The sequence below is a fragment of the Protopterus annectens genome, chromosome 14.part0, assembly GCF_019279795.1.
Source record: "Protopterus annectens isolate FY-2018-M chromosome 14.part0, PAN1.0, whole genome shotgun sequence".
Classification (NCBI taxonomy): Eukaryota; Metazoa; Chordata; order Ceratodontiformes; family Protopteridae; genus Protopterus; species Protopterus annectens.
Window position 1 is genome coordinate 42,011,485 of NC_056748.1, and position 23,217 is coordinate 42,034,701.

Here is a 23,217-nt window from a genome sequence, read left to right on the forward strand (position 1 = left end):
ATACAACTGTGCTAATGCAACATACATACTACGCTGGTGATGCTGTTCATAGCCATGAGTCTACTGAAGACTGGCAGACATAAGGCGATTACATTATGCATCTTCACGCTGTTTTGTTTGAACATATCAGGCATTCACATATCTGTTGCTGGGATGAATGAAGCAGTGAGGATTTGTTCTTGTACTACTCTGCCTCAACTGACTAAGGCAACACAAAACATACTGAAAGAAGATGGTGGATGGCTACGTGACAAGCATGGTAGCATTTTTTTTTTTTTGCACAGTATTGATTTTGCAAGCACTATGCCTGCCAGAGTCAGCATATATAGCAGGGCATGTATATTTTAAATTTGTAAATATCTGTATAAAATACATAGATAGGTGGGTTCCTATCATGTAGTCAAACTTTTACAAGTTCGAACCTCATATGGTCGAGACCATAAGTTAGAATTTTGTAAAAGTTTGAGCATTTGAATGGAAATCTCCATAAGCAGAGGTTTCCATTTTGAAAAAATGGGGTGTGATATCCGAGTTGGTATATTTAAGTAGCGGGGGGTGTAGGGGGGCTTGCCACCCTGCTCAACAGTTTTTGTTTTCCTTATTTTATCCATAGTCGAAATTTTTTTAACTTCGAACATAATGGTTCGAACATTACGTGTTCGAAGTTGTAAGACTTCGACTGTGATATAGACCCAGATAGGCATATCTATTATCTGTCAATAGACAAGGGATGCAGACACTTTATATTCAGTGCAAACTGCTTTAGAGGCAAGCCCATTCATTCTTTACAATAGTCAGATTCTAAAGTCACTTAAATAGTTACTGGAACAGGTTCTGCATCAACATGCATTTTCAGAACACCAAGTATGAAACTGTGTTTAGCATTGACTTATCTATAAACTTTAGTGAGACTGGACTGAATGCATATGCAACAGTTCCTTTGAAGTTGCAAGGTACAAAACTGCATCACCTTTATTTCATGACTGACAACAGGAGATTTAAAGTTTACATATACATAGATACCTGTGCATAGGTGTGAGGGCTTTAACAGCTCTCAACTATCCCTGATTTTGCCTTAAATTTTGGTCTGTTCATAAAATTTGTATTTTAGTAGCAAGTCAGAAAGGCTTGCAGTCACTAAATGACCGACATTTGAGTTTCACATTTAATGGCATTCAGAAGCATGCAAATGCAAATCCTGTTGTAACCACTTTCCAAGGAATAACTGTCCTTTTAGTCCTTTGTCTCCTATCTTTAGCCTTCCCTTTGAGCAAAGAGATTGAGGGTATTTGGGAAGAGTTATAGTGGGTTGCACAATATTTCAACAGTAAGCTGAGAAGATGCATTCCCGTGCAGCTGTTTTATACTTTTATTCAATCACAATTCAATTTCTCAGGTATACTATCAAGTGTCATACAAGTAGCTGTAACTGATAAGTCACAGCAGTGAGTGCACACAGGCTTACAACATTCCTTTATATGGAAATGACAGCAGCAAAGCTGAAATGTGTGGCCATTTATTCGTTGTGCATGCATGTGTTATGTATGCATGTAAAAATGTGCAGGGGGTTGCATTGTTTTGCACACTAAATAGTTCTGACAGCAGTAAGCAAATTGCACATGGCAGTTTACTCCGGATAAGAAAGCCAATGTGCATATACTAACAGGGTGCGAGTTTTTAAATAAATTAAATTAGTGGCCAAGCAGACAAATATTTTATTACAATCGTATTTCAGAGTATAAAATCAACAAATGTGCCTTTGGAGTTTTTTTGTGGATGAACGTGATTGCCACTGCTATTTGTTTAAGCTGCAGAACTAATGTGCACTTGTATGACAGTGGCTGGAACAGATAAGTATGAAGACTACTTGTGGGCTGCAAACCTCAGGTGCAATATAATTAAATGTTCCACACTTGTGCAGTTTCAGCAAGTTATGGTATGTTAAAAGTGAAAGCCAGAAAGTGAGAGAATGACAAGTTGTACATCTAGATGGTCCGGGGACAAAATGGGGGGAAAGGGGGCACTAGGAGTGCCGAGCGGATCACCATGCAATGGAGAGATGCATTGTCCTTTTCAGAGTTCTATTTCAGCCAAGGCCAGCTAGGTTGATAAGTCAGATAATGGACTGCAAAGTGGCTAGAATGAGATGCAATGGTTATTGTCAGACATTCTAATAAACCGCCACCCCATTCCAATTAGCCATACTTATTCAGGTGCTTCCATCAGGCACCCCTTGCTTTGATGTCACCAGCCAGTTTCCCACACCTGCAAGCTTTTCATAGGCCTATAGGTATGTTCCAGGCTAATGGCCCTGGAGCCTTTACAAGCCTAGCCCATAGGATTACCCTGGCATCATGGCACCCGAACTTTGTTCCCAGTGTCGCTGTCGAGTAAAGCCACTGAAGTGATCCCTGGGGTGAATTTTCTATTTCCCATCCACTCAAGATTTCTCTTAAAGAGGGCCAGTGAGGTGCTCTGACATGTATGGAAGTCTATTCCATAGCATGGGCACTCTTATGAACCTGTCCCTCCAGCACGTTCTGTTGACTGTGGTAAGGAGGTTGAGGTCTCTGGAGCGTGTAGTGTGGAGGGATTGGGATTGCTTTACATGTAGCATTTTTAACAGAGCTGGGTCAGACATGGCTTTGTAAGTCAAGCAGAGATCGCCTCCAAGTAGGCGATATGACACAATAGTTGGAGTTTGTGTCTGTCCATATAGGACAAGTGCTTAAGGCCTAAGATCCTCTTTGTGAGGTACTTTTACGGCCTCTACAGTTGTTGCAGGTGTCTAGTGAGGTACATGCCAAATGGGGCATTGTACTCTGATTAGCCTGAGGGAAAAGTAGGAGACAATGACCTCTTTCTTCCTGGATGCAAAACCCTTAGTAATGAGATGTGCCACATAGGACTTTGACCACAGTGGCAATGTGGTGGTCAAAGGAGGTTGCTGTCAACCTGGGTTCCCAGATCTCTCATAACACCTTCTGTGTTCAGTGGACTACCATCAATGTGGTAATGCATGGGAACTGGGTTTTTCCCAAAGGGGATGGCTACACATTTTTGGTATCAAGCTTAAGGCCATGGTTGGTCTCAGTGAGACCTTTCTGTAGGATGTCAACATCACTTGGGGAGTTAATAGCAGCTCCCAACTTGCAATAGTCTGTAAACTTTGTCAGCCATAGTCCCTTCATGTTGGCCTGGACTTCAGTGAAGTAAATAGCAAATAGGAGAGGACCCAGGTCTGAACACAGTGGTAAAGGCCTTGGCCTGATCAAGGTAGGCTGTATAAGCCACCTTGCCTTCATCCACAGACTCAAAGTTGACCAAGTTGAGCAGGCATGATCTACATTTCACAAAACCAAACTGTGTGGGATCCAGAGATTGGATATTCCCTATATCCTTCTTTATTAGGTCCATGATGATTCACTCCATAGCTTTGCATGTCATACTCATCAGGCTAATGGGGCAATAGCTCCTAGGTTCTGTAGTCGCTCCTCCTTTGTGGAGGGGGATGACTGTAGCAGTGCACCATTCGGTAGGGACAATGCCTGAGGTGAGAGGCTGTGACTGAACAGGGCACATAGGTGAGGTGCCAGTTCACTCTGTAGTTCATGTAGTAAACAGCCAGGGATATTGTCAGGTCCCATAGAAGCTGTATGATTGGCCTTGTAACGTACTGTTTTAACCTGTGCAGTGGTAATACTGTCTTGCCTGGCAATCTACTGGTATTGTGATTACCCCTCCCCCCCCAAAGGAGGCACTGAATCTGTTGGCCAGTATATTGGCAGTATCTGTTGGCTTGGTATAGGAGGTACCCCTGTGCAGTAGCTCAGATCAAATCTGAGTATTGTGGTGCAGATTCTTTACATAACTATAGAAGGCCTTGTGGTTGTCTTTACTATCTACTGCAATTCTGTTTTCATAGCTAGCTTTACAGGATTTGAGGAGGGATCTCAACTTTTTGTCAAGGCTGCTAAGGAGTTTCTCCACCTTATTCCACATCAGTTTCCTCCTCCTAGAGTTTTTGGCAGGGGACCACCAGATTGGCTTCCTTTTTGGAAGAGAGTCTTGGTTCTATTGGGTATGGCGAGATACATGCATTTGTATATGTGTTCGTACAGTGCGCATTGGTGTATGATTCAGTCATGCAACTATTCCCCATTTGCATGGGTGCTGTGAAGTTAGCCACCTCTGTTAGGAGCCCAAAGTTAGCTTTGGAGAAGTTTTTCATGATGGTTACCTTTTTTTTGGGGGGGGGGGGGGATGTGGATTTCCAAGGTGATTAGTTTGTGGTCAGATCTAACTAGCTAGGAGTTGACTACTGGTGTGGAGCAACAGTCACCCATGTTAGTAATGACCAGGTCAAGGATGTTTCTACCTCTAGTAGGGGTAAGAACGAGCTGGTCCGGGGCATTGGAATTAATGAATTCCAGAAAATGTTGGGCAAGTGTACTGGTACACTAGTAGTTTTCCCAGTTAACTGAGGGGTACTTGAAGTCACCCAGTATGAGTGTGTTAGGTTGGACCCCAATATTCTCCAGGGTGCTTAAGAATGTGGATTGAAAGTCTTGGGACATGATTGGTGGACCTATAGCAGGCTACAACCTGAATCACTGTCTTATTCAATGTTAACACATCAGAAATAATTCAGGTGCAGCTATGTTGGGCCACCAGTCTGGAGGTGTGCGCATCCTTTACGAATATGGAAACACCACTGCCTTTGGAGCTTCAGTCCAAGTTCTGGGGCCGAAAGGTGTGGAATGAGTTATAGCCTGGTAGTGTAGGGGTGCTTTCTGTTGCCTTGAACCCGGTCTCAGTCACTGCACAAACATCTATGTTCTCCATTTTAAGGAGTGCTTCGAGCGAGTGCATTTTGAGATTTAGACTTCTAGCATTGAGCAGCATGACCCTCAGACTGCATTTGTTTGTAGCTGTTACGGTGGTAATTTGGACTTTGGAACACTGCCTAAAAAAAAAAAAAAGCACTAAGGGTGGAAAGAACCTTGGACAGTATCCGGAAGCCCAAGGTTGACAGATGCAGGCCACTTCTGGCAAAGCATCGAGGTCCGTCAATCATGTCATCCCGGGCAGACAGATACTGGATCCCCTTAGAATGACACCAGAAACATCCAATTGTTGAAATCATTTTCTGCTTGTACTGTGGTATCATTCTGGGTGATGGTAGGATGCTGCTCAGGCCAAGGATCATACCCGCCTGGGCTACATAATCACAGAGCTCCCCCATGTCTCTTCATGTAGTCTAGGGAGGTACATCTCAAGTCATTCACACCCACGTGTACAATGACAGAGTCATATTTGTACCTGTTGTCGAGGGACCTGGGTGCGTGCATTGTGGCAGATTCTGGCACCTGAGAAAGCTTACTTTCTCCTTATTCAACCTAGTGAGTGGGACATCAGTGTGCCTCACTATCGAGTCACCTATGACTAGTGTGTTGGGCATGCTGTTTTACCTTAGGGGCTTTGGTTGAGTGGCACACTGTTTAGGAGAGTTGTTTCTCTTGTGATTAGTGTTTTGGTGGTAGACTGTTTCTACCTTGGAGGCCTCTGCTGTTTGGGTAGATTTTTATTGAGAGCCTCTGCAAAGGTGGGTGTGTGGTTTGTGTTTTTATGTGAAGGCAATGCTGGTGTGTCTTCTGGGGGGCTTTTCCATGTGGTGTGGTGCAAGTGTTGACCTTCTCCTCTTGACCAGCTATTCCAGTCTTGGGTGGAGAGTGCATGCCTTCCAATTTGGATAGACAAGTGGATCTCTCGCAAGTCTGAATGTTGGGAGGTAAGAGGAGGGTTTGTCCGTGTGCATGAGGCAGTTGCTACATTGCCTCAGGCTGCCAAAGTTCACCAGGTTAATAGGAGAAAGCACAGGGAACTAAACTTTAGATATGACTGGAGGGATGGCATTAATAAGTACTGGAGCGGTTTCCTTGTAGAATGTTTAGTGCTGGTAGCACTTGTGTGCTAAAATTGCTACAAGAAGTCTGGTAAAGTGCTAGATGGATAAGCTAGTAAAATTGAAGGGGAGGAGAGAACTAGCAGGTCTAAGGTAAAAATTGAAGAGCAGCCTTTGGCACCACTCAGCTTAAAAACAGTCCAGGATACAACAAATGTGCATCTGGACTAGAATAGTTATAGGAAGGGCAGGAAACAAGTGCAATCACAAGCTTTTAAACCAGAAAGTTGAGATGGAAAAACTGTCCAAACATCCAATAAACTAATTTCTGGGCCGGAAATCGCTCACTCTTGTGGTAGTCTATCAGAATTGCCTGTTAAAAAAGGTATCTTAACCTGCTGTTAACATGAGATTAATCAGTTTTTGTAATTATAATAGAAAACCCTAAATGAATACTATACAATTACTAGTTAAAACCAGTTTTATAACTAGTCACTTTTTTGGTTATGGCACTCATTTCTTGGTATTCAGTTAATTCACATACATTGTAAATACTGTAAGCTTTGAACATTTTCCATATGAAATCATTTGTTAAACAGGGCATTAAGATGGTCCACATGGGTCAGTGCTTTACCCCAGGAGTGTATTTAACAATTGCACTTTGTAGGCTTAAAAGGATGACCTAACTGGTACTTCAGTAAAGCTTGCAGCATGCAGATCAGTGGAATATTAATGGCGCCATAATTAGCATGTACGTACTTGAATCATAGTATGAAGTGTTGTCCCGTACTTCCTCTTCACTGCTGCTTTAATGTCCTCCAAGTCAATTTCACTTCTAGAGACCACAACTCGAATTACTGTATTTTCATCTGTACCTGCACCCTAATTAGAACAGAGCAAATGGGTAAACCTCAAGTAATTTCCTATTTTCTTGCTTTAACTTTCATCTACCCAAGCAAACAAGTGTGAACCTTCATAAATGTCTAATTTTCCTGTGTATATACAGCTATAACACACTGACGAACCCAGAATAGTGGTGAAACATGTATGCAATGCACCTGCTGTCACATGCACTGATAGTCATATGAAACCAATACTGAAGTGTCATTTGAATTTGCTTAAGTTTCTTCTCTGCGGGATGTGAAAGTTAGTTCTGTTGCCAAGGTATGGTCACAAGGTCCCTTTGTCAACTCTTTATACACAAACATGCAAAAAATACATACACTTAAACACACAACACGGATACAAAACTCTATACTTGTGGTAATGGATTAGAAAAGTTGGATCACAAAATACAAAGCAACAAGACCTTTCAACATTCATAACATAATGCTTACCTTTAGTAAGCAGACTTTTCTCCTGTGTGGAGATGAGGACCAATCACAATGCTCCTTTTCCTCCTGATTAATGTTTCTTCAAAGGTTTTAACACCAGTTTTATCTTACTTCTCTTCTTGAAGTATCATCCTGCTGACCAAGGTTGACATTCTGCATGTGAATCTTTCTTCATGGCCACAGGCAGGCCACTTTCATTCCGTAACTTACGAGAAGCAACTTCTCATGGTACTCTAGGATAAATGTACTATATAAAGCAGACGTCTCTTGAAATTCAGTTTTCTTTGCAACAATGAAACCAAGGACCAATGTGATAAAGTACCAAAGCTTTGATTGTTGCATTTCAGTGTATTGTCTATATTCCAAAGTCCAATGCTCTCAATGTTAATAACTGGGTGAGCCAATTGGACAGCTTTTTTCACTATTCATGAGTGACCAAGGAGGACTATCTGGATATACAACTTGCTTAGTCACACAATAGGCAAATGGTGGAAGGAATCTATACCCATACCCTGGACTACAGGAAGACTCTTGTTAAGTTAGTAGATACAAGTAGGAGGGATTTATTTCTTGGTGCAGATGGCCAAGCCCCCTAAACAAAAAATGCTTTAAAGGTGTATTATGTTCAAGTTCTTGCTGTTATTTGAACTGCAGTTTAAGTTTTTGTTAGGTTTCAGTATTTATTGCATCTCTCCTGACAGGAAGCCATTCCAATGCAAGAATTCTGCTTTTACTAATGTAGTTGAATAATGCAGTGCTACATTCAATTTTCATTTCCATTTTCATTTCCATCTCTCACTAGTCATGGAGCATTCCTTCCTCAGGTTTAATTCCTGCTTACCTGCCTGACTGCTTCAACAGAAAGCATCTTTTGTAAAGTTTCACCCTGCATCTTGCATAAAGCTTAGGTCAGATAGGTTTCCTGTCATGCATCTGTACTATGCAGCAGTCCTGGTTTTGAATCCCACTACCTTCGTTTACTTTGTAACCCTGAAATGGCTGCATGTAGGTCACTGCTCTGCTTCATTTACCATTCTCCTCTCTTATTTCATTCCTTTAAACATTTTACGGTGTTCTGATCCCTGTAATTCACTGCCAGCTTTAGGCACCAGCAAACCCTGTGGTCACAGAGAGTCCCTGTTCCTGGGGGGGGGGCCCAATCACAGCAAGTTGTCTTGATATTTTGTAACACCTGTCAAACCAACAAAAGCTAGTATAGCAATATTGTGTACTTAAACCAGATGGGTATCCACGTTTATAACATCTCCTTTAAAATTGAAAGAAAACACTTACTAAAACCAATGATACATAAGCAGCAGGCTTCACAATTCAAGCATTTTACCACTGACATAGTACTCCTGGATTAGTTTAACTCTGCTAGAGGGCATTCTCTCCACCAAAACCAAGAGCCAGCTTATGAACTTGCAATATCTGTGCCTGCAAGGGAGCCCCCTTAATCAACCTAGACTATGTGGGGGTCCCAAAAAACCTGCTGCTAGTTGGGGAAAAATGAGAAATAATGCATTTCCTGATTATGCTTTTTAACCCGAACAAGTCTGATACAACCCTGTTAGGATAAAACTGATAATAAACATAAGCGAGGTAAGCAGTAAAGAGCTCAGCATCCCAGAGCGACTGATCGGTGCAAACCTTGCATTTTAAGGAAAGCTGCTGATCTTCAGGGATGATTCTTATTCAGGCAGTTTTATAAACATTGGCAGAACACCAGATACAACTTTCAACTTCTTTGCAGAAGAATTCAGAGCAACATCAATAGCAGAATAAAGGCTTAAAAATCAGGAACAAGTTTTACATATTACTCTAATTCAATTAACACCTTTTGCATCAACATGCATTTTTTTGGACAGTAAGCATAAAACTCTGATGCTTGGATTTAATGATCTGTAATCCTGAATGTAAAAAAAAAAAAAAAAAGATTTGCTTGAAAACCAAAGGAGAGAGTAAAAATTACAAGAAAAATCAGGGAAGGTCTGAAGTCAAGAATAGTGCCAGGTTTGCATTACTCTTCACATAGGTAAATAAAATGGACTTACCCCTGTTGCTGTTAAAACAGCACTGACCTGGTGTGGCAGTACCAGTGTTGCACAATGCATTGTTATTTGCTGAAATAAGTAGCAAACTAGTAATACTATAGTTTAAGCTTGTGTAAAGAAATCTGCACAGTGTTTGGGCACACATTTAAGTCAGTCAAATAAAACGTCATTCAGAACTAGACAGCATTGTAGCTAAGCAAAATCACAATGTTTAATTCTCAAGGCAGCAAACAGTTGCTCATCGAGACAGAGAAAAATAAAATATCACAGTAGAAGTTTAATAAGTAGCAATTAGTAAGGACAGCAGACCGATCCCAGAACAGGAGAGACAGAAGGCAATATGAAGGTAATATTGTCAAAGTAAAACTGAAAAACTATCAGCATATCTATGATTTAGACTGAATTGTTAACAGTTTGTATATTGCACTTCACAGTTCAGTGCACAGGTGAGTTACCTTAGTTACTGTACATCCATAAAATAAGCCATTTGATAGGCTAGTTATGTAACAGAAGTGGTTGAGTGTTTCAGACTCATGGTTCTTTTCCCAAGACTTCAGTCTAATGGAGAGCAGAAAAACTTTAGGCTGGTGGTCTTACAATGCAGGCTTCTGTACCTCCTGCCTGAGGACAGGCGAGTGTACAGACCATTGACAGGATGTTGGATCACTGGAAATCTTTTAGGCCCTGTCAATGCACCAGCATGTGTAGATCTTCCAGAGGTATAAGGGAGGTGCCAATGATTTCTGCTGACCTTACAACTTGAGAGCCTTCTGATCCCAACTGTTAAAGCTCCCATACCAGACTAATTCTGTTGGTCAGGACACTTTGAATGGTGCCCCTATAAAAGGTCTGAAGTATGGAGCTTGGTAATTTTGCCTAAGTTTCCATAGAAAGTGCAAGCATTGCTGAGCTTAGACTGTGCTGGATACATGGACTGACCAGGATAAGTTCTCGGTGATATGAGCACCCAAGAACTTGGTACTCTACCCTTTCTACGGTTATCCCTTTCATCACTACAGGTTTGTGTGGTACTTGAGCTCTTCTGAAGTCAACAAATCAACTCCTTTGTCTTGCTGACATTCAGTGCTAGATTGATAAACTACTGGTCTGGTGTGACAGCAACAATCTCATTCCTGAAGGCCTCCTCCTCCTCAGTCTTTGATCAGGCCTATAACAGTGGTGTCATCCACAAATTTGATCTATTCATCTCATGTCTGGCCGTGCAGCCATGTGTCAGAGTGAAAAGGAGAGGGCTTAAGACACACCTCTGTGGTACTCCAGTGTTCAGGATAATACTTCCAGACTGGTAGTCTCCCACATGAACCTTTTGAGGCCTTTCAATAAGGAAGCTCAAAATCCAATTGCATAACAGACCCAGTTAAAGTAGCTTTGATATCAGATTCTGAAGGATGTCTGTGTTGAAGGCAGAGCTGAAATCAATGAATAGCAGTCTTGCATAGCAGTTTTTGCCTTCTAAGTGGGTCAGTGTTTCATGGAGAGCTAGTGAGATGGCATCCCCTGTACTGCAGTTTTCCTGTATGTGAATTGCAATGTGTCCAGCATCACAGGTAAGATTAAGGCTATATGATTTGACCAGTCTCTCCAGGCATTTCATTACTGTTGTGGTTAAAGCAACTGGTTGGTAGTTGTTGGCTGTGGTTTCTTGGGTAGGGAATGATAGTTATTTCCTGAAGCATTTCAGAACTCTCTCTAGATGGAGCGAGGTGTTCATGTCAGTGAGTAATGGAGCCAGTTCTGTCGCACATTCCCTTAATACTCTGCCCATGATGTTGTCAGGGCCAGCTGCTTTCCTTGGGTTGACATTTTAGGGTTCTGGTGACAGATTGCATTGAAGCTCAGCACCGCTGCATCCTTGTCTTCAGGGATTCTATATGCTGTTTTTTCAGCATCAAGCCTACTGTAGAATTTGGTCAGTTGGTTCAGAAACTCAGTGCTATCTTCACATGAAGGTGATCTAGGCTTGTAGTCTTGTGGTGGTCTGAATTCCCTTCCATAGTTGCCTGGTACCCTTCTGGTCCCCGAACTGGCTTTGGATTTTTCTGCCATAGGATCTTTGCGTCCGATTCCTTTTGGTATCAGATACCTTCTTCGGGGTATCAGTAAAAAACTGTAGCCATCAAGCAATTATATTTCAAAAGTAATGAATAAAATACACAGAACAGACACATGGATCTTTTAAGAGTCTGGGGCCTGCCTCCAGAGACTAACTGGATAAAGGGGGCTCCCCTAATCATCCTTTAGTGTGTGTGTGGGGGGGGGGGGGCACAAAAAAAACTGTTGCTGGTTGGAGAAAAAGGAGGAAAAATGTATCAATTTTCTTAATCACTAAACAGGGCTGTGATACGACCATATTCAGGCCTATGCTCTCAACTGCACCCATTCTAAAACCAGCCCTGCCCAGATGCGTGTCTACAGTAACCTGCTGTAAGTTTTGTGTAGGATTGTGTGCTTGCTACTTTTCATCACAAACCTTAGAGGTGTGCACATGAGATTATAGCTTGTGTTTGGGGTGTGCACATGAGATTTTAGCTCGTGTTTGAGCTGTGGACATTGTGGTCTCTTGTTTTAACTTCTCAGACTTCAGAAGTGTACAACAGTTACTATAGCTTGTGCAGGAGCATTGTACTGTCTAGGAGCAACAAAATAGAATACATTACTGTAATCTTTATTTTCACTTTCCCCACAATCACACTTCAGGCATGTATACAGTTAGCTTCCTTTGACAGTTTGGGGACCTGAAATATAGGACTCTGGCAGTTTGAACCTCATCCCAGTCTAACACCAGAGGGATGCATAGGTAGGGAGTTCTCAAATAGGAGCAGTGTATCAAAACTGGGTTGTTAATTTACTGTTAGTTACTATTTTGTCATCTTCGAACATTAAGCATTTGTTACAACTTATTTTTTTCAAGGAAGAAATTACTTGTACTCCTGTTTATTTAGGCAACCTTTGGATTAAAAGGTTGGGGAAATGCCCAAAATGCATTTCAGAATATGCATAACCCATTAACTGAGTTATTCCCTAAATAGTTATCACTGTGCTTACTTGGTCAGGAAAGGTGTGCTGAAAGGATGCAAAGTACACTAAAGCTGAACAGCAACACAGTTTTTCCTTAAAATTTCTGTTCAAGCCATCATTGGATGAAAAGGTGTGTAAAAGGAAAAACCTTTAAAATGGACTTCAGAGCATACAAGTTCTAGCTTCTTGAAAAAGTGGAAGAGAAAGGAAAAAGTGTAAGAAAAGGAAGCAACATACATGGTATAGGGAGCTCAAGATGGGGGAAAACAGGGGCAGACTGGAGGGTGTGCACGTGCTGGGGGGGTGGCTGACAGTAGGCCTAGGGCACCATTTCAAAGTCCAAACCATACATAGAGTTATGTATCATTGTTGCAACTGCCAGTAACTGAATGTCCCTTTGAGATGAGCCAACATAGTATGGTACTTGGGTCTGTTATGCAAGAAGATTTTAGCTACAGGTCAGTCTGTGCATACGACTCCTAAAAGTCCGTAACATGAACTAAGAGGTTGCTTAGGAGGGGTGGTAGTGACAGGTTGATGCATAGACTGAACATGCCTGGGGGCCCCCAACTTGACATCTGTTGGGGGCACCCAAAATGCTAACACCAGCCTCACTGTATTGTTCATATATGTTCATCTCTGCAGCTCTTTAAAGGGAATCTACAATTTGCCAGTCTGCAACCATATTGGACCAAACCTCCCATTTGTGGGGGCACTGACTTGGACTTCTGAATTTTAAGCAAAATCTGTTCCCGTTTCATCCAGTATAATCACCTCCTCCACTCAGTATTATGACAATTTACTGGAGTGACCAATACGCACTGGTGCTTGGGACTTACCTTACTTGGCTGAACCCGGCGACATTACTTTGGAAGGGAGAACACCCAACATTCCTAGTGCTGCTCGACATTACTTTGGGAGAACACCCAACATTCTTAGTGCTGCTCGACATTACTTTGGAAGGGAGAACACCCAACATTCTTAGTGCTGCTCGACATTACTTTGGAAGGGAGAACACCCAACATTCTTAGTGCTGCTCGACATTACTTTGGAAGGGAGAACACCCAACATTCTTAGTGCTGCTCGACATTACTTTGGAAGGGAGAACATCCAGCATCCTTAGTACCACCCTCCTATCCCTAAAACTCTCCCTGGTAACCACTAATCCTAAATCACCCTATTTAATGCTGCTTCAATTGCTTCATGTGGACAGCAACAGTTCAGTACTCACCACTGCTTCAAAGCCACAATGGGTGATGCCTGCTACTGCATGTCTTAATGTGTCAAAATAGACATTTATCACACTACAAAATGTATTACAGGAGGAAAGCCCTCTTGAACCCTCTTGCAGCCCTTGCAATATTACATATACAAACTCCAGCACTGCTGTATCTAGACAATAAGGGGGACATTTCCCTTTTCAGCCAGTGGAAAAGCCCTAATTTACAGCTCCAGGAGGCCCAGATTTAATTGGTGGCACAGGTGTCTGAGGTGCTGGCATGAAAGTGAAACATACCTGTAGGAGTCCCCCCCCCCCCATGGGAAGGTGTAGTATACAAAAGGAGAAAATCCTGGGGGCAGACAGGTAAAAGCAAGGGACAGGGGTGGAACACCTGTATGTGAAAACAATTGCCTGTTAGAAGTAGTCAGTGGCATGGACCCCCCCCCAGACACCCTTAGAGTTCACATGGCCTACAGCCTTGGGCTGGAGTTCATTTGGGAGATTTGGTTGAGGCTTGTTGACCCTCCAACGGGTATAGGCATTGGGCTAAGCCAGAAGAATGAAGGGAAAAAATTCCCTTCTCAGAAGGGAACAGTGAGTTTTTAAATTAGCGAAACATACAGCGAGTCAGAAGTCAATGACTACTTCATTGCCTAAGGAATCGGTCAGATACAGGAATGTAAAGCTAAGATCTCCATAGATGTGGGGATGTTGGGGGGGCTTGCAAGTGAAAAAAAGCATTCATGTACTTGGTTATGAACACAGGCATTGTTTATATGGTAAAAATTTACTCTGATACAGGCACAGAAATACACAGGGTAAGTACATAGCCTTGCAGTGCCCATTTGACTTCTGTTTTTGATCTCCTTTGGCTCTTATTGTACTAGAAATATTGGGATGGTACCGTATGCTTTTCATTTTAGTTCTTTTAAGCAGTTTAGCTAGCAAAAACAATTGGGGAGCTGCGTCTCCATGCATCTATAAATATTCCTGAGGCCAAGCTTTACATTGCTGCATTTCTGATGGACTGAAACCAAATCGACTTCTGACTGACTGTTTCACTTAAGAGAATACTGAACTTTTAGGATAAGGGAATTTTTACTCCAGGACTCATTTCTCCTGCGGTACCCATGGCATAAAACATATAATGGGTTCACAGACTTTTACCCTGCACCCTTTTGATGTTCTGGTGCGCATTTTCTGCATTTAGTTTTACTTATTTTACCAAAATAAGCTAATGCGTATCATTGTCTGAGTCAAGGGTTATCAGGGGTACAATCTGGTAAAGCAACTCAGTCATGCAGTATTCACAACTAACAATTAAGAACTCAAACCCAGGCTACAGGATGAAACAGATTAGCAGCTAACAGTATTCTCTCAGATAATGGGAAAAATATTGGAGAACGAACATACTCCAGCGAGGTGCAACTCTTACAAAGCAAAGGACAGACTTTCACACTTGCTAAACAGTGCCGTGCTACTTAGCTAGCATAAAATTACTAAATAAAATACAGAAAAGCATGTTTGTACATTTGCATGCGCAAGAGCATAAGCGAGAGTGACGGTGAGACAAGCGAGAGCTTTGACTAAACAAGCAATCAGCACGGATTCATTAAAATAATTTATGAAACTCTGGCACTGACTAATTCTCAGTAATTTAACCAAATAAAATTAACAGCACTGAGCAGTGAAATCACAAACAGTAAGGTAGGATTCAAAGAGTTGCATTTTTCTTTAATTTACTCCTACAAAGGGGCTGGTAAGTTTTGTGTGCCTCAATCTCAGCAAGTGTGCACCTGCATGTCATTATTCAGGGATGTTAACCCTCCATGAATTGGCCAGAAAAAAATGTTTTGAGGAACAGACCAAAAAGGAGGCGAAAATCTGGACATTCTATGAAGGTCTGGACAGTTGAGAGGTATTTTTCTATGCCTGGGTGCCCGTCTGCACTTCTGAATGCTTTGTATGCATGTGGTGTTTGCACACATATGCAGACATTAAATACTTAACATTTTGCATGTAAAATGTTTCCAACAATTATGTATACTAAAGCAAGTTTGAAACACTAGGCAAAGGACCTATTTTACATCAAAAGTAAAAATACAGTAAAAACAATACAACATATTTAACAGATAGCCCATTCCAAGTGCAATAATGCTGCCTGGGTGAGTTGTAGAAAAATGTGGATTCAGGCCTCAGAACACCCTTGGGCATGCATTATGTTCACATTATACCATGACCCCCCTATTAATATTCCAAAACGTGCATGCTGATTGGCCAGCGTGCACGTTGTAAATCGACTTATACTAATGGAAAAAGGTCCGGTCGCCCGGACTTTTTCCATTAGTATAAGACTTTTTCCATTAGTACAAGTCTTTTTTAAAACACTGTCTCGCTATGTTAAAGGAGTTTAGCATAGCGACACAGGTTTAAAAAAAGCAATGGAGATCTCAGTTGCTTTTTTTTTTTTAAAGCTGTCTCGCTATGTTAAATTCCTTTAACATAGCGACACAGTGTGTAAAAAGCAACGGAGATCTTGCTTTCTCCGTTGCTTTTTTCAAAACTGTCTCGCTATGTTAAATGGGTTTAACATAGCGATGCCGCTTTAAAATAAGCAACAGAGATTCTCCGTTGCTTTTTTTAAAGCTGTCTCTCTATGTTAAACACATTTAACATAGCGAAACAGTAAAAAGCAATGGAGATCTTGCTTTCTCCGTTGCTTTTGCCCACAGCTCTGATGTACTGCGTAGGCATACGCATGCGCAGTACATCAGAACTGCCGCAGATACCAGACAGCTGTGGAAGGGCAGCAAGGAGGCATTATACAATGCCATTATTTAAGAAAAGTAAGTATTTTTTTCTTAAATAATGTCATTGTATAGTCGTAATAACCCACTTCTGGGTGTGGGTAATGCTGGATTTACCCATGGTTGGCTTTGTTTGGTCCCTCGGGGTTTGCCCTTGGGACCAAACCACGCCAACCATGGGTAAATCCAGCATTACCCACACCCAGGCGTGGGTTATTGCTATATTACCACACATCTTATGGGACACTGATTGCACAATACTCTGGGTCACCATACATGTAATGGTGTACAGCTGCTATTACCACGTAGTCCTGCTGTGACATCCTAGTGCCCATTACCCTGTACTGGGTGTTTTTCTTCCCATACTGGTTGAGCTGAAGTACAGCATAACAGTTTTGTATAATACACCGATCATAAAACACCAGAGAAATTATTCTGGTTATGAATTCAGTATATGCTCAATTGACACTAAAATATAATACACTGTACCTGAGTTAGTAACCAAATATACAAGCCCACCAAAGCAGAAATATAAAAAACAAAGTACAAGAAAAATGAAAAAATGAAATGTAAAGCATCAAGATGCAACGTATAAATAAATTGGTCTTAAAAGTAAATGACAAATGAAATTAGGGTTATGAATCAAAATAGCAAAACATAAGCAAATAAAATGATAAAATCCAACATACAAACTGTATATTTAAAACCAATTCAAAACAGAAAATCAATTTTATTTAGGTATATTTATGCATGCTGGTGACGTCGGTCTACAGCCCACTTACTATGCAGACCTAAGTGGACCTTGTAAGAGGGATCATGTTCAAAACCTAGATCAAGGGAATTTTATTTGTGAGAAGACAAGCGCAAGGGTAACCATTTGAAATGTTGGGACCCACTAGGTGGAGTCTCAAAACATGGAGCATGAATGTCCAAAAGTGTACATGTATATACTATGCCCGACTGTCATTCCTCGGTATATTCCCTTTTCTCTAAGGTATGGTGATCCCAGAGTTGTCATACAGAAGTTTGGAGGTGTGGGGGGCTTGCCCCCTGTACACAAAAAAGTTCAAAGGAGATGAGATGACTGAAAATGAAGTGTCAACTATCTTTTTTACAGCATGTCAGCACTCTGCAATGAGTGCAGACATTTCATGAGGGAGCCACGTCCAAAGACCATCTTCAACGGTGAAGTACGTTTATTTTATTCTTTGTTAAACAGGTTGACTATTTTTAGATTTAGTCCAGGACAGCAATACAAGCTGAATACAGAGTAAAATACAAAGATAAAAACTAAGAAAGGACAAAATGTATAACAAAACTATTGCAGGTGGTATCGTAAGATAGTTGAGACTAAGGCAGGCAGTTAAAATACCAAGCTATCAATGTATTTTTTTTTTAAATAACCATGCAAATCTAGTATTCACAAATGTTTGTACAAACATCTGTTTTAAAAAGGAGTCATTAGAACACCAAGTTGGTGTGATACAGGCAGCCACACAGTTTGCATGTGGAAATAAAGTGAAACCCAGGACTACATAATGCTTGCTAAAATGTTTTACAAACTAGTACATGTAGAGACAAAAGGGATATTACTATATGCTTGAAAAACAAAACTGCAGTTAGATCACCACCAAGCTCTAATGGCCTAAACCTCTGGATCATACAGAAATGCAGTATACACGTCTGCCCTTCTCAAAGCTTCCTTCCCCTACAATAGGGAAGATTACGTCAAACTAATATCCAAGACCAAAATAGCAGTGCTTCCAGCACTTGAGAAAGTCCTTGAAAAAATTCCCTTAAACACCAAGCGAATCTCCAGCCAAAGCCTACTATTCCATAACTAGCATAGATTTTGGGCAAACTGTACCAGTATGACAACCACCCAGAGCCTAACCATTGATGTTCTGCTGGGAATTGAAGGACAACTCCCACAGAAATATTCTTTGACCTTTTGAAGGACTGACATGGTTTACTACCTGCTAGTGCCTAATGAATAAGCAACACATTCTCCAAATGGTTCAATGCCAGTTTCTCACTGTACACTATCAAATATGTTCCCCAAAACTACAACTACTATGAACCTTGAAAATCTCACACACTTTCCCAGAGATATCATAAGAAAGGGAATTTTGTATATGTGCCTTCTGAATCCATCTTCACAGCCTGCATGAAAAACTATAGCCTCATTGTAAATGCCTCCCAACATGACCTGCCACTTTGCCACTGCCCCTAAAAAGGTGACATCTAAGCCAGTCCTCAACAAGGACGACTGGGTCCCAGTCCCACAATCTCCTTTCAGGGACACTCCTCTACAAATGTCTTACCAAAAAGTACTTCCCATACCATCAAGGCAGATTCAAAATAAGACCTTATACAAGCTTCAGATGCAAACCTTTCCTTGCCCCCTCCCTGAAATCCACCCTATTTTACAAAACAACGTTAAGATCCCTAGCAAACTACCAATCACATTGGTAAGAGCTCTACCTAGAAGTCTTACTCAAAAGGAAGCTCATATAGCACCTTCCAAACAGCCATGTGCCTCTGCTTCAGTACTGGCATAAGGTAAGATTTTCCTATAATTCAGCCCAGCATTTTTAGATTCATAATTTTTACCCAGCGATTAGTTGTACTCCATCTCTTACCCAATTTGTCTCCCCTTCATCCGATTATCCCTCTTCCCCACCCGATCCTGTTCCTGCTGTTTAAAACTCGCTCACCACCACCTTTTGTTACTACCTTTGTGTATACATGTGTACCTGTCTCAAGTTTCCTCTGTTGAGCTATTAAATACCACCTCTGCTTGCATGGTCATAATTAGAGCAAACCTTTATTTTGAGCCTTACATGTCACTAAATTTCAATAGTCTATTTTTACCCATGTAACAAGCCATTTATTTTTACAATGAAAAACTGTAGTATTGCAATGTTATTACATCCACTGTTATTGTTTTGACATTTTCCATCCTTAAGTGGTCCATTAATTTTAGTCTTAATGTGTTTTTTTTTATATATATATATACACACACACACATATACATACAAAATAAATGTGTGTAGTGACCACACACACACACACACACACACACACACACACACACACACACACACACACACACACACACACACACACACACACACACACACACACACACACACACACACACACACACACACACACACACACACACATACACACACACACACACACACACACACACACACACACACACACACACACACACACACACACACATATACATACACACATACACACACATACACGTGTGTATGTGTAGTGACGATCAAGACACCCAGATGTCAACAGCGCGAATAGATAATACAACATGCATGCATGAAGAAAATCACTTCTACATGCAAAGAAATAACTGCACCCCCCCACACTCTCTAATTATATATACTACCTCAGACTGCACAACAAAGGGGTGTATTTTCCAGCCCCACAAATTGTCAATCTTGTGCACCTGATCTGCTTTGATGACAAAACAGGTTGACAATTTGGAGCTTCAACCAAATTTAAAACACACGTACCAGTGGAGACAGATTAAGTTAAGCAATTCCGTTCCACTCAATGGGACATCCTCAGAACCTAGAATCCAACACGCTACAACTTAAATTAAGGTAAGATCCATCATTGCCACTCATCCAAACTCCTGACCACAAGTATGCAACACTGCTACACTAAAAGGTAATATTTTTATTAAAACATCTCATTTGTATAACAAAAGATCACATTAACTCAACCTCTGCTTTAGCTTTAAGCACACTATTGATACCATCTTGAGATCAGGGGTCTTCAAATTCAACTTGCTTTGTCACCATCTTGTTGAGATCAGGGGACTTTGAATTCAACTTGCTTTGTCACCTTAGCACCCCAAACATTCCCAGAAACCATTCAAGAGGAAAAAACTGACAGGATTCAGCAAGTTTTACCAAGGCATTGGTAAAATCTCTGTCTAATATCAAACAAATATTCCAAATTTTTTTGTTGAACCCTCTTTGAATTCACTATATAAGAACTGTTACACGAAAGGCAGGTGGTTATGTACACAACCCCCTTTGTGTGGATCATAACGAGCTTTGCAATATTGCCAGCAATGTTCACAAAACTAGAATCAGTAACATTTCCATGTTTTGCACCTATAACTTAACCATCTTACCATCCTTTTTGTCAAATGCATTGAGCTGTTTTTAAGTTTCAAATTTAAATTTCTTTTGTACATAAACATGGGTTCATCACTCACGATTTTAATAGTCTGAAAACAAACTTTATATTTTACTGGGGTGGTTATGGGCCAAATTTCAGACTGTCTGCGTGAATTACAAAACATTCCACAAGCATCTTCAGAGGAGAGACCAAAAAGATGGGTTATGTGATATGTTCAGGCCAAATACTGCTGCTTCAAAACAGAAATGCTTTTTGAGCTGCATTCTGAATTTGGAAAAAGTATCCATTTCCTTCGTGTTGACAGGAAGAGCTTGCCAAAGAGGTGGTACCCAAAAGGAGAAAGCATGTGCTGTGGAATTTGGTCCTATGGACTAAGTTGGTTGTGCGTGTGAGTAATATCTCAGTTTGTAGGTGTTTTTGAGAAGTCTAGCTGCAAAGGAACTAATGTGTGGAGCTGTAATTTGTAAAGCTGGGCTCCTCAAATTACGCTAGATTTGTTTTATGGGGTAGCCATTTGGCTTTTTCTAGAGTGACCATGATCTTCAGAGGTGGGTTTGTAACAAATAAGCAGTTAGTCTAGAGTGTGGCAATATATTTTCTTGGAAGCATAACAAAAAATTTGGAGCCCAGTTCAAAATGGCAAGGAAAACTTTTGCCAATAGCTGGTCTGGCTGGTTGGAATAGGAAAGTAGTCTGTCCCAGAAGTGAAGGGAGGTTTTGTCTCTGTGGAAATGGATGTTTAGTGACCGGTCAAGCCATAGTCCCACATTATTTTAAGGTGGAGGTTCTCTATGGCATGGTTGTGCAGAACAGATTTAGGTGCTTAGTGACTTTTCTGTTGAGTTCCAAAAAGTAGTTTTGGTCTTGGTGGAGCTGAAAAGTGGCTTATTGGCTATTGAAGCTCAAGCAAGTCTGACTGGAGTTGGCATTGAATGTCAGTATGAGAGTTACCCAAATGGTAAATGATTTGTCAGAGTATAAATGGGAGATGGGGAGGTCAGAAGTATGAGTTTTCTCCTCAAACTGATTTTCAGTCACTCACTTAATGGGCTGGTACTTATTACTTCTCTCAGATGAGATCTCATACCCAGTTTCATCCAATAACTCATATGGGTAGAGTCTCTCCAACAGCATATTCCTTAAATCAAGTAACTCCAGTTCTAATCTGTCACAAACTCTGATCTTATGGCCTTTAACTAGATCTGTTTGAGAATGATGGCAGCTATTAAACTGTAAATGATTACTAAATGTAGGTTTCTGATAAACAGAAGTATAACATACGTTTCTCCTTTGGAAATTAACATCCAAAATATTAGTCATAACATAAAAAAGTTTGGAGTACCAGTCAAATATTTAAAACCTTCTAGCTCCTTCAATCCCCTAGTCCATATAAAAAATACATCATCCAAAAAGCAAGTACACAGTTTAAAAACTCTGATGTCGTCCTCAACACCTCATTGAGTTCCCAATACCACAAAACATTCACAAAAACATCAGTGCTGCCACAGCCCCATAATCACCTTTCAATATTGTTTGCAATACTTGCCCTCAATAGAAGATATTGGGTGAAAGTATCCATGCATTCTTATCAAAGTTAAATCACTGTGATAAAGGAGTAAAGGAAGAAATAGTTTTATAAAACCAAACTAGTAATTCCTGTGGAATAACCAAAGATGGTCAATATCCAAGGTAACAATGCCTGCACTAATACATTCCATATCTGATAACTGGCAAAGAAATGTCACAAGATCAAGGTAATTTTTGTTAAACAAATGTTTTAAGTTAGGAGTTAGGAGCCACAGATGGGAGTTACCTGTATCCTTGTGCAACTTTGGGATAACAAAAATTCCTGGTATCCCAGGCTTAACAAAAAAGTTAATCATCAACACTTGTTTTATAAGCTTGTTGCATTTTGGAATAAGCAATAAATAATTCATTCCTTGAATCAAATCCATAAACATTTTCATTAGTTATGTACATCTACTTCAATAATCTGTAATGTCCATAAAGACTGATGCTCCCTTATCAGGCTTCGTAACACTTGAAAGGAATTAATGGCCGAAATATTTCTTGAACTCACCTTCAACTAAACTCTGGTATAGTAGTGGGTTGAACACTCTTTAAACTGGGTGTAGTATTTTCCCCCTGAAGTACTTATCTTCAAAACAAAAATTTGAATCTTCAAATCTTGGCTGAAAAAAATGTAACTCCATCTCCCTTGTTCATTCTTCGTTGTATGCAGTGACATTTTATACATGCTGGTACTGTTCCTCCAGTTGGCTAGTCTTGCTGATCTCAAAGGTGGAAAAATCCAAAAAAGGGATCCCTGGTCTTGAACTTCCTCTACAAACTAGAATTACCACCTGCAGGTTCAGTGGTATTACTGAAAAGGTTAACTTGATGGGTACTCCTTGGTGCACGAGTAACATCAGTTATGATAACAATTGGTCAGTGTCAGATTCAGTATTTTTGTAATTCCTTTTCACTTCTGTGTTTTTTCTTTTCTATATCTTACAGTTGTCGACTGCTTATCCACCCTCATATACATAGTCATATTGTTCCCCATTGATCTTAAGGTCATTGGACAAGGTCTCAGTTCTCTGCATATCCTTTTTAAAAAGGAGTCACTCGTTGCTTATAAGCTTACATAAACTAGTTTTAAGCCAGTACT

The 23,217-nt window shown here is 40.7% G+C and overlaps 1 protein-coding gene across 2 annotated transcripts in view; it reads right to left on the reverse strand.

Annotated features, from left to right (window-relative positions):
* LOC122788855 (annexin A5-like) overlaps positions 1-23,217 on the reverse strand; it is a 379,122-nt gene that overhangs the window by 578 nt on the left and 355,327 nt on the right. For both annotated transcript variants that reach the window (XM_044055751.1, XM_044055753.1), the window contains exon 12: positions 6,665-6,787. In XM_044055751.1, the coding sequence (XP_043911686.1) occupies positions 6,665-6,787 (123 nt within the window). The remainder of the gene's footprint in view (positions 1-6,664; positions 6,788-23,217) is intronic.